Below are 12,251 nucleotides of genomic sequence, written 5' to 3' on the forward strand. Positions count from 1 at the left end.
GAAATTGATAACATAAAATAAAAATATCACTGCTGAACTTCTCACTGGCTGGAATATCTCCCATAGCCATTCAGTGTTTGTTGTCTTAATATCATAAACTTTTATACGTTTCACAACCATGATGTTTTGGATAATCTTGCACAAGGTAATATATGATCTGGCAGAAGTAAACCATTACACACGGTACTTAATAGACTACTGAATTTAGAGTCAGTGCCCAAAATTAACTCGTAGAGGGAAACCATTTGGATGCTTTAACTTTTGACTCAACCTGTTGCAATGATTCAAAATCTGTTATCTTGGACTTATCTCCTATACACATATCTACAGATATATACAAAGTGATTCATCTTATGTCGAATTACATCTCCCTGACTGATTTTATTTAAATCAAGTCTGTAAAGTCAGACTTTATGAGAAACAGAATCTTCTATCTGAAGTTGTCTTCATACTGGCTTATCAAAGATGACCTCATTGTTACTATAGGGATGTATTCTTATATTCATGCAATTACTTTGACAAAAGAGATGTCATCATATTTGAAAGACTACATAATGTCATGTAAAGAACTATCCAATATTCAAACAATTTTTATATTCAGTTAATACCAATACTTTACTTGCAATAAAATAATAATTTAAAATTTATCAGATCAAGAAATCAATCAATATTAATATTACTGTAAGTTAAGACTGCATTTTATTATCTTTGACTTTTCATTTCAAAAACTGATTTAAGAAATGAAAAAAGCTTTTTATCTAAATTCTGCTCCAGTACATATATTGAATTTGTATGTCATAGTTGTTCTTTTTCTCCAAACATTGAGACTCAAAATGTTTAACATTGCTTTAAAACTATGAAAAATTTTACTTTAGAGAATAAGGGGGTTAAATTCACTAATTCTATTTTTCCATAAAATAAGATTGAATAATTACCTTTGTTTAAGACTGGATTTTTCCACCACTCTGACTTCCTTCAAGAACAAAGAAAACTATGAAATATTTGTAGCACGCAGAAAAAGTCACATGGTAAATGTAAACAAGCTAACCTTCTCTGTTTTGAAATATGATACCTGCTTTAAGCCAATCAGAATGCAGACAGAAGATGCTGGTCTTTGAGTCATCCTGGTGCACATGTAGCTATAAGAGGGACTATATCAAAACCTGAAAAATAATCCCACAAAAGTGTAAAATACAGGGAATTTATAAACTAAAACATGTATCTGTAATTGTGTAGGACTGTATATAAGTATTGGCTAAACGTTTTTAATATGATAAAATACAATGTTTATACGATCTATCAGATTTATTTCACTTATCTACATTCCCCACTAAACAGTGTTTGAAATTGGTTTAAAAATTGGTATAGACCACGGGTCTATGCCAAAACAAGATGACTTAGACCTCATCGAATTGGCATAGACCACAGCATTGAAAAAAAAATAACAACACAAATTTAAAACATTTTCATTTACTTCTAATATACTTAGAAAGCATATTTTCTTTCCATTTCTATAATATCCTCCTTTCCTCATAATGTTTATCAGACGTCGACTGACCATTCAAGGTCCTTTGGGATAACTTTTTTGCTTTAAATCTAGAAAATTGGCATAGACAATTTGGTCTATCTCAATTACAGTTGGCATAGTCCTGTGCCATTTGACATAGACTCGGTCTATTGGTCTATGGTTAATTTCGAACACTGCACTAAATATTAAAATGAACATCAAACTGAATGGTTTTGATATATTATTTTAGCAAATTATTCAAGGCATGATCTGACAAACAAAACAATTATCAAGCCAAGTTATCAAAAGTCAATGCACCCAGATGTTCTTATCAAAGAATATTCTTCTTATTAATTTCATTAGCAGACATTTAATCAATTAAAATATTTAATATATATAATCTAAATCAATATTGCCAATCATCAGTAGAATTGTTCTTTTCATGACTTTTGACATTCTTTCAACTTACTGGTACCATATATACTCGCCTGTAAGTCGGTTGTATATTTTTAAGGTTGTTTTTGAGGGATTAGCCTTTGACCTGCTTATAAGTCGGTCTAACTTTTTGCAAAAATCAGTTGACAATTTCAAATCAATGCTCCAATGCATAAATTACACATGTTTAAATTAATATTTTGAGAAATGCGCAGATATTTAATATTTTTTCCCAACAAATCAATTTCATATCAATTCTCTTAATATTTTGGGAGACGATATCGATATTCAACTTTTTATTCTCAACAAATTAAACAGTTACTATTTTTTCCATGTTTTGTTGTTTCAAAAATACTAGGCTATACTTTACGCCATCCAGAAAAACACTTATGTCTAATCTTCTTAAGTCACCCCTTACGTGGGCCATGGAGTTTTGGACCACCATTAAACTCCCAAAAATCGGACTTACATGTATAGGCGAGTATATATGGTACCATTACCATGATTCCTAAGCTGAAGCACCCTATCTCTGCCGTCATTGAATAATGCAACTTTTAGACAAGTTAAATGTAAAACATCATTGTCATTTGTTTTTGTTTGTTAAATTATTTGTGGTGACTGTTTAACATAAATGAAAAATTTGTTGTTCCACCAGAATTTGCAAGGACCACAAAGCAGAGCATACATACATGAATATCATTTTTGCTATTTTAAAATTTGTCAGTCAAAATGTTCTGCATACATTGCTATCCCTAGCAAACATGATCATACAAGAACTACAGACAATAAATCGTTAAATTTGATGTGTTTTGTTTGTTTCTTGTTTTGATACTGAGAGACAAGTTGTGGTGGAAAGGCCACAAATTTAGACCTTTCCAAGGCACTGGCAACTGTCATAGTGACAGTTCTTTATCATACCATGTGACACGAAACCTCAAGTGTTAAGGTATTGCATCTGAGCATTTTGACAAAAAAGCAAGCATTTACTACATATTTTTCGCAAATTTGACCAAGGTATGAGTGGGGCTTAAATCCACGTCTACCCAACCCCATCAAGAAGCAAACACTTTAACCACTCAGCCACCGTGACCACAGGCAATTATATCGCTTGGGTTCGAATTTATTATCAAAGAGTAATTCTTTAATAGTGAATTTGAACCCAAGCGATATAATTGCCTGTGACCGTTTCACCGTGACTAGTAAAGTTAATGTACCATACGTTGATCTAAGCTTCACTGCTTATTATCAAATTTAATAAATCTCTCTCCGCTGTATCAGATATCACTGGGCAGCTACATACCAGTGTGTATTGATACATTGCTACATCACAGCTATCCTACTTCTATACAATAAATTATTCATATAGTGAGTGGGTACGAGAGACAGAAAGAGTGTGTTGAATTCAATGGAGAGATACATGCATGAATATTTTCTTTCCAAATATATGATAAAAATAGCAAAATGTATATTCATACCTACACACATTTTCAGGGATTAATTTAGGTTTGGGGGAATTACCCCTCCTGGAATATGGTTCATAGAATAAAAAAAGCTAAAAAGAGGATCCCATGGGTGGCCAGGTTTTGACAGGTACATGTAGGTAGCAGCACACAGCTAGGGAGTTTAAGAAGGGGGGGGGGGAATTCCATGGTTCAAAGCTATATAAAGCCCATATGTACATGCTGAATCTGGTCAAAAGCAGACACAAAGTGACTCAAATTTTGATGCAGGGTCTGCTTACTGCATCATGTCAGTTGTTGGTTTAATAGGTCTTGTTGGGACTGTAAATTTAAATGCATGCCTATCAGTATTAGAAAATGGTGTCACTTACATGAAGGTTCACAGGGACTACATGCACTGAAAATTAGTCAGTGGAGCACATGATGGGGACTTGGATTTCATACACTGCACTATACATCACATACCATCAGTCAGAAGCATAATACCAAGATATATGTACCAGTATGCAGTGCTCTTCCATAATTCCTCCTGTCTAACAAAAATTTATGATATGATATACATGTACACAATGCTAGATAATATGGAAAAGATCATCAAGATACACTGCTGAGAGATGTTTATTAGAATAGAATAGCTTTATAATTATAAAATTTTTACAAATACAGTAAATAAAATCTCTCGTAAAATGTAAACGAAAAAAAAAAATTACTATAATAATAAAGTGCAATGCATAATTCACTCCAAAGTTATTTAATACAGATTTATAGGCATACAGATTCTAAACTGCACACTTTTTAAAGTCCACAGGGTATTATTTACTGTAAAGTCCAAGTACCAATTTACCATTTTGTGGTTCCTTTTCTTGATTTTTCTGGGAATACTTCAACATGAAACTACATGTAATATTGTGAAATAGAAATATTTCGCATGGGGATATGGACAGGGTAAAAAAGAGAGAGAAGAGGTGAGAGAGTAAAGAGAAAGGAGTAGGAAGACAAACCAGAGAAAGGGAGGGAGAAGGAAGAGGAGAGAAAAGGGCAGGAGGATGTGGTTGAGTGGGATCTCATCTTGCCAAAATTATGGTTTTTGGTGATCTTGAATTTTTTATTTTTTACAAAAAGTGGTGGCTAAATAGCTCAGTTGGTAGAGCACCTGACTAGAGATTCAAGGGGCCTGGGTTTGAATCCAGGGCCACCTGAACTCTCTAGTCAGGTGGTTCACTAGCTAAGCTATTCGGGTCACCGATGATCCAACCCATCACATTCCTCCCTCCTTATATGTCTCTACACCTTGAAGACATCAACCCAGGATCTTTAACCCCTGGCAGGCATTTTCACATGTCTGTTCCAGGGGCTGGTATACAATACCAACTAATGTAACAGGAAAGGAGAAAATGAGGCAGTCAAATTGGTTTCGATTGCCAGTGGCCAGATAGCTCATTTCGTGGAGCACTTGACTAGATTTAGGGGACCAGGGTTTGCAATCCGGTCTGGTCTGTTGCATTTTCTAATTTTTTGTTATATATGTGCCATAGAGCAGCCCCAGGAACTGACAGGTTCATGAACATGCCTATCAGCTAGTGGTTCAAGGTGTGAAGACAATTATTAAAGAGGGAAGAATTAATGTAATGATCAGGTGGGTTCAAATGCTGGTGGCCAGATAGCTCAGTCGGTAGAGCACATGACTAGAGATTTAGGGGGTTCGGGTTCAAATCCCAATTTAGTCCATTGCAGTTTTCTCCCTTCCTGTTTAATAGTGTCATCGACCAGTTCCCTTGAAACTGACAGGTGAAAATGCCTGCCTATATAGATAAAGATCCTGGGTTGATGTCTTCAATGTGTAACGAAGGAGGGGAAATGTGGTGGTCAGACGGGTTCGATCGTCGGTGGCTAGATTATAGTAGAGATAGCTTGGTTGTATCTTTTGAATTTGAGCACTTTCAGATCAGGCCCGGGTTCGAACCCCTGCCTGATCCGTTGCATTTTCTCCCTTCCTGTAACAAAGCAAATGCAAAGATTAGTTCTTTTTATAGGGACAGGGTCAAGAATAGACATAATCTTACCTAACAGTAAAATATCCAAACTCGGACCAGGCCAGATCAGAGTGACTTTCATCAGACTCAGTTGATTTTCGCGGGATATTTTCATTCGGAACTTCTTGGGAAATAAACTTCCGAATGAATGCCACAGACCGACTTTCTGTTTTGTCGAGGCATGTGAAAAACTGCACGCATTCCAGGAGCCTTGACGTAATTATTCTTAATTTCTATGACAAGTCATTGTATCAAAAATTAGTAATTTTGGTTTGTAACTTTCAACTTGTCTTGATATGTTTAAATGAACGTGCAAACGTGCTGCAATAGTATAATTTCGAATTTCCTCAAAGTTATTCATTATAATTCATAATGCAGGCGCCGTGCAGGAACAATTTATTCAACTTTGTTGATAAATGTATAGCCCCAATGAACTTGCTCATTACTTTATATACTTTTTAGAGAGTCCTGTGAGAGATACTAGATACAATCTTAAATAGCTAGTAAGGTTTTTTAAAAAGTTTTTTTTTACATGCGTATGTTCACTCTATCATCTATCTATGGCTCTATTGGCAGAACAATCAATGCAATCAATTGATTGTGGTCATTACCAGGCAGAAGCAGAATTGATTTAGTTATTTATTATCTATCCAAAGTGTATCCAAAAAATATTGCATCTCGAAAATAGTCTTAATATCGGGTACCACTTAAATTTCAAGATCCAAATAGATTTATGTTTATGAATGTAAATTCTATGTTTTCAAAGATCGAATTGTTCAGATCTGATGCATTCCACCTGTCAATTAAGCAAGAGACGATTGATATGATCAGCCATTGAATTAAGTGCACTACCACATGCTTTGTCCTAAATTATATGTACAGTAAAATATCTGTATCTCGAATATGGTTTATCTCGAATACCCCGCTTGAGTCGAAGTCGACTGCCGGTCCCGGCCGTTTTCCCTATATAAATGATTAAAAAAACTTCTGATATTTCGAACACGGTAATCTCGAATACTCCGCTTATGTCGAAGTATTTTCAAGGTCCCATACCCTAAATTCACCTGGTTTATCTCGAAGTGCAGTCAATTTTATGCTCTGCTTACCATACCTGGCGTCGTTAAGTCACACATTCACACCCGCGGCTACATCAATTATAATTAATGACCGCTAATCCACGCTTGCCTTTTCCGGGTAGACCCAGGTCGCAATAAATGGTTCAACAGCTTGGGTGATTAGTGAAGCCTTCCAAAATTACGGCTAAAGTTCACCACCAATTATGAACTAACACACCCGATTCCAGGGATGGTGTTTTGAATGACACACGCTCTATCATTAACATGTGGGTTAGATAAACGCACAAAACCGTCGAAGTACGCTTGAAGGTAATGCTCTTAATAAAGATAATGCATTTAATAGTACACACTTCATCATTAAAACTAGTACAGAGAAAACACGAAAATTTATTTAATAAACATTTAAAAGTTTGATTTTTTTAAAAATCCGTCTTTTTTGTTTCTTATGTGATAGGTTCTTTCATTACAACGCAATAACTACATCCCAGTTGAGCCTGGACATCAGTAAACTTAAAGTAAGCATACAGGCACGATTATCTTAATTTTGAAACACATTGTGAATTCAATTGGATGTTTATATATATTAAAAAAAACGAAATGTTTGTCTTTGAAATTCCACAATATCAATTTATCAACTTGTATTAAACTATAAGAAACGGTAACGGGGTTTTTGTTTATAATGCAAATCCCATACTATGCATCAAATATCCTCCTTCAAAAAAAATATCCCAGATCGATTTTGGATATCTCGAAACCCCGGATATCTCGAAGTTTTTTCGAGGTCCCTCGGACTTCGAGATAGAGATATTTTACTGTATTATCCCTGGGACAAGTTGTAGCAAAGGACTATAATCATTAATTGTTACATGTATACAGTATTAATATCTGTCCATTAAGCAGAATATTTAAAATCTTTTCAGATAACCATGAGTGGAGGTAATGTAGTGCCACCACTTACCACTCATGTCCTGGATACAGCGAGGGGGGTCCCAGGTGGTGGCATTAGCATGGTACTGATGATTCAGACTGGTAATGGAGAATTCAGAGAACTAGAGAGAGGGTAAGTTGTTTCTACACCAGACCCAAGGATAACAATTTGAATCAAACAATTACTTGTAAAATGTTCCAGGGGTCAGATATGCATATGTTAAATTACAAATTTCAAATAATGTGGAATCACTGCAACACAGTTTTGTGGATTAAATTCCTAAATGCAATGCACCATTTAATGTATATGGAAAACAGTTTTATTAAATTACATCCTAGCAAAACTGTATAATGTTTGAAATCCATCCATTTTTTTTAAACTTAGAAATTTAAAGATTCCACAGTATTTTGAAATTCATTGAGTGCTTTGCTTGTTTTAAAGGGAGCTGAAAACTTGTATTTTCTTTCTATATACATGATATATAAAGGGAGAATAAAAATTTCATCAACTTTGTGTAAGAAAAATATCGAATGGATGATTTTATTCCATCTAGTATAGTACATGTTGACGATTATTTTATTTTCTAATATATTTTATTTTATTAAAATTACATTAAAAAAATTATAAAATAAATAAAAATGTTAAAAAATCTCTGTATGTCAGCATGATGATTTTATATACAGGTATGCTCATCTTTGTTTTTCCAGCCATCCAAAGTCTTACTTTTATACTGTACACTTTTCTATGCGAACTGAACTAAATCACAATTGTGTCGGTAGTGCTTAAAGACTTACCTGCCAATGGTGATATAGTCCTGCACATACACTACAGAACATTTGCCCCCATGCACAGCAAGTCATGAAATGTGTAGTCTGTATGGGAGACCAGGTTTTCATCTTAACCTAACTGTTTTGTGACTTTTTCACAGTATACCCCTTCACCTAGCTTGGTTTTATTCTTTGATTTATGCCTTTTTTCAATTAATTAAAAATATCCCAGTCACCAGAGCTGGAAAACCCCAGTTCTTTCTTAACCAAATGTAATTTAGCAAAGTTTACTGATGAACTTTGTCACACAAACTATGGTTCAGTTGGATATTTTTGCTCTTTGAAAAGCACCTAACAATTAACTTGCCATATTGTAAATTAGATTTCACACATTTGTGAACAACTTGCTACTCTGAAAATATGTCACCAGATTCTATATGACTTTACTACAATCTTCATATATTAGAGTCTCAATAACACAATTGAATAGACCACTGGCATTATACACCAGATGCTGTAATATTGAGCTCCGCTTGAGAGTATTTGGCCACCTATCATATGACAGATGAGTACTTGTATTTTAGATGATTTGTAATAAGTTTGTGCTATGTTTTTAATCTGTACAATAGGACCACAAACAATGATGGCCGGGGCGGATTCCTGAGTAGCTCCTCCTTCCAGGCAGGGGCAGTGTACAAACTGTTTTTTGATACAGACTGCTACTTCAAAAGCCTCGGAATCAAGGGATTTTATCCATTTGTGGAGGTAATCTGACTCAGTCTCAAACAAAGGAATTGATTCTCTTTATCATGAATAAGCTTTTTGAAATTCTTCTAGGCCAAGGCTTTTCATGGTACATTATACAACTTTATTACATATGTTGGTAAACTTTTAAAAACAGAGTAGATTTTCTTTGGGGCCAAATTTTGTGGATTGACAGAATTTGATAGTTTCATTTGGATGTAATTTTGTGGCTATGATTTCTATATATTGAAATGAAGTACCCGGTATCAACTGTTTTAGGTTGTCAACATTTCACATTTATAGTTCACCTGAGCTGAAAGCTGAATTGAGCATTTCTGATTACCTTTTTTGTCCGTTCGTCCATCCATAAGCTTTTAACATTTTTGAGCTTTTCCTCCAGAACCACATGGGCTAATTTCAACCAAACTTTTCATAAATCATGCTTGGGTAAAAGGATTCAAGTTTGTTGAAATGAATTGCCTTTTAGAAGTGGAGAGGATTAAGAATTAGTGAAAATTTTGTGGCATCTTTTTAAAATCCCATTTTCAAGAACCACTGGGCCAATTTCAATCAAACTTGGCAAAAATCATCCTTGGATAAAGGGGATTCAAGTTTGTCCAAATGATGGGCCATTCTCCCTCCAATCGGGAGATAATCCAGAAAAGTAGGGTGGGATCATTTAAAAATCTTAACCACTCTGCTAGAAAAGTTGAAATTTACATGAAAGCTTCCTCATATAGTGTACATGTAGATTCAGTTTTATCAAATTGTGGCCCTTAGCGGTATGGTGGGTCCACAATATGGATCAAAGTTTTACTTAAGAATATATAGGGAAACATCTTTAAATCCCCAGGTAGTGCAGATTCAAGTCTGTTGACATCATGACCCCCAGGGGATCAAAGTTTTATATAGAAATCTTTAAAAATCTTCTTCTCAAGAAAAGCAGGGCCATGGTTAGACATATAGATGTGCATGCATCCAAATTCAAGTTTGTTCAATAAAGGGACCCTAGGGTTAGGAAGTGCCACAATAGGAGATCGAAGTATTATTTTGGGAATATATATAATTAATTAAAATAAATTCTTTTCAAGAGTAACAGGGCCACGCTAAATCATTGTTCCTAAGGTGTTTGGATTCAAGGTTTTTTTTATGTCCCCGCGACTAAAGTTTAGGGGCATATTGTTTTTGTCCTATCTGTCTTAAAACATTAACCTTGCTCATAAATTTTGAATGGTAAGTGACAGAGCTCTCATATTTCATATGTGCATACATTGTTCTTTTGGTACTAAAGTTTTAAACATTGTGACCTTGGAGTTTGACATACTCTTAAGAAAACCTAACCCAGGCTATACCTCCTGAACTACATGTATATAAGGTAGGGCTTTCATATTTTGTCTATAGATTCATTACGGCAAGACCTTACATTTCTCACCATGGGGATTGGGGATCTGGGTTTGAATAGGTCCACAATACCCCTTGCTTGTCATAAGTGGCAACTATATGGGATGGTCCTTTGGATGAGACTTCACAAATCGAGGCCTCCATGTCACATTAGGTGTGACACAATAAAGATACCTCCCTGCTCAAAGGCCTAGCTGCAATAATGTAACCCTATCTGATTTTTTTCATTCTTATGTTTTCTCCACACACAAAAAACAACGTTTGGAGAGGGCTACATTATTGCAGCTACTCAAAAGCCATAAGTGCCGAGCATAGGCTTAAATTTTGCAGCTCTTCATCTGTAATGGTGATGTCTCCATATGAGTGAAAAATTCTTGAGCGAGACATTAAACAATATATAACAACCAACCAACCTTACATTTCATACAACGATGTTTGACGTGGTCATCTTGACCTCAAACTTTGACCCAAATTCAAAACCTTAACCAAAACTTAAACCTTGCACTTCACTTAACTGAGTGATATATCTTTATATTTCATGAATACATTCCTTGTGACAAGGTCTTTCTTTTGGTACCAAAGTGTTTGACCTTGTAACCTTAATCTTGACCTACTAACCTTAATCTTGACCTACTTTTTGAAAGTGATGGCAATATCTCATGAACTGTTTAAAGTACATTTTGTAGGGCTTTCATATTTTGTATATACATTCCATAGATTCCTTATGTCATACATTTCATACCATGATCTTTGACCATGTATCATGGTTATGTCTGACCCTGGCCCATGGTGATTTCACTGATTTGGCCAGTCAGGTTCACACATGGTAAACAAGTTTAAAATCTTTTTCTGTGTCATTATTTTGTAATTGGGAGATATTAGAAGCTCATATTTGGCCCAATGGTTGCTATTGGCAAGGTGGTATGCCATGACCCTGACCCAAGGTTATTATATTTCTTCTGTTCATAACTTTATCATTTTCATATAGTTTCCATATTTCAAAATTCCTCATTCATTTGATTTCTTGCACAATTCAGCTTTTGCACCTTTGGTGCATGTTGTATTTCAATTATTTCATGTTTTAAAATCATCAACATAATTATGTGTATGATTCACATATAATTCTAGCTGGTATCATAATAATTATAGCATTATGCACTTTTTGAAATGAAAGTTTTTAAAATATCATTATTCTCTTTAGGTTGTGTTCCGTATAGAAGACCCTTCCCAGCATTATCACGTGCCCCTCCTGCTTAGTCCCTACGGTTACTCCACCTACAGAGGCAGCTGACTAGACAATTCTCAGACTAATCACTGTCGTTCTGTGGACTCGGATATATATCACTTGATTCTTATCTTAGTTTTATCATTGCATTACAGCAATTGTTGATTGTCTTACTTGTATATGATCATTGATGTATTGTATATGTATTCAGAAATATTTTGTTTATGTGTGTAATTTTTTAAATATTTGGAATAAATTATTATTTGAAGTGATTGAATTAAATAATGAATTAGGAGTTGTTAACCCGTCCCATATCTCGACATATCCAAATTGAAATAAAAATTGCATCAATAAAGAAATGTCAAAATGATTGCAGAATTTTGATTTTGAGATGCAATGTACATGTAACCAAAAACAGGATTATCAGTCATGCCAGTAATTGCACGCACGCACACATTGGTTGGTATAAACAAAATAAGAATATTTATATCAGATGTATCAATAGATTTATAAAGACTTTTGACTTATATTTTGCAATATTTACATTTTCAATGTTTTTTCTTTTTTTACTTTTTGCTTTTATTTAATTTTTTAAAAATTTTTTTCTTTGATAATTTTACAAATTCCAAATTGTAATGATAGTCATTTCCTCATGAATGTGTTGCCGTTGTGAAC

General features: G+C 34.5%; 2 protein-coding genes across 14 annotated transcripts in view; one reads left to right on the top strand and one right to left on the bottom strand.

Annotated features, from left to right (window-relative positions):
* LOC125679466 (kelch-like protein 3) overlaps nucleotides 1–5,550 on the bottom strand; it is a 24,754-nt gene extending 19,204 nt beyond the window's left edge. For 2 of the 9 annotated variants that reach the window (XM_048918698.2, XM_048918696.2), the window contains exons 1-4: nucleotides 5,466–5,526; nucleotides 3,774–3,935; nucleotides 1,073–1,163; nucleotides 936–973 (exon numbers count right to left, since the gene is read on the bottom strand). The gene's annotated coding sequence lies outside the window, so the exon portion shown is untranslated. The other 7 variants (XM_056157115.1, XM_048918700.2, XM_056157114.1 and 4 more) reach the window with 6 other exon arrangements.
* The window catches only part of LOC125679478 (5-hydroxyisourate hydrolase-like), an 18,425-nt gene extending 6,581 nt beyond the window's left edge, over nucleotides 1–11,844 (top strand). For 2 of the 5 annotated variants that reach the window (XM_048918729.2, XM_056157119.1), the window contains exons 2-4: nucleotides 7,432–7,571; nucleotides 8,836–8,971; nucleotides 11,553–11,844. In XM_048918729.2, coding sequence (XP_048774686.2) covers nucleotides 7,432–7,571; nucleotides 8,836–8,971; nucleotides 11,553–11,642 — 366 coding nt within the window. In that variant the 3' untranslated portion in view covers nucleotides 11,643–11,844. Of the gene's footprint in view, nucleotides 1–5,435; nucleotides 5,652–6,965; nucleotides 7,027–7,431; nucleotides 7,572–8,835; nucleotides 8,972–11,552 lie in introns of those variants that run through there. The other 3 variants (XM_048918730.2, XM_048918728.2, XM_056157118.1) reach the window with 3 other exon arrangements.
* Nucleotides 11,845–12,251: the final 407 nt, after the last annotated feature.

Source organism: Ostrea edulis, chromosome 2 (assembly GCF_947568905.1).
Source record: "Ostrea edulis chromosome 2, xbOstEdul1.1, whole genome shotgun sequence".
Classification (NCBI taxonomy): domain Eukaryota; kingdom Metazoa; phylum Mollusca; class Bivalvia; order Ostreida; family Ostreidae; genus Ostrea; species Ostrea edulis.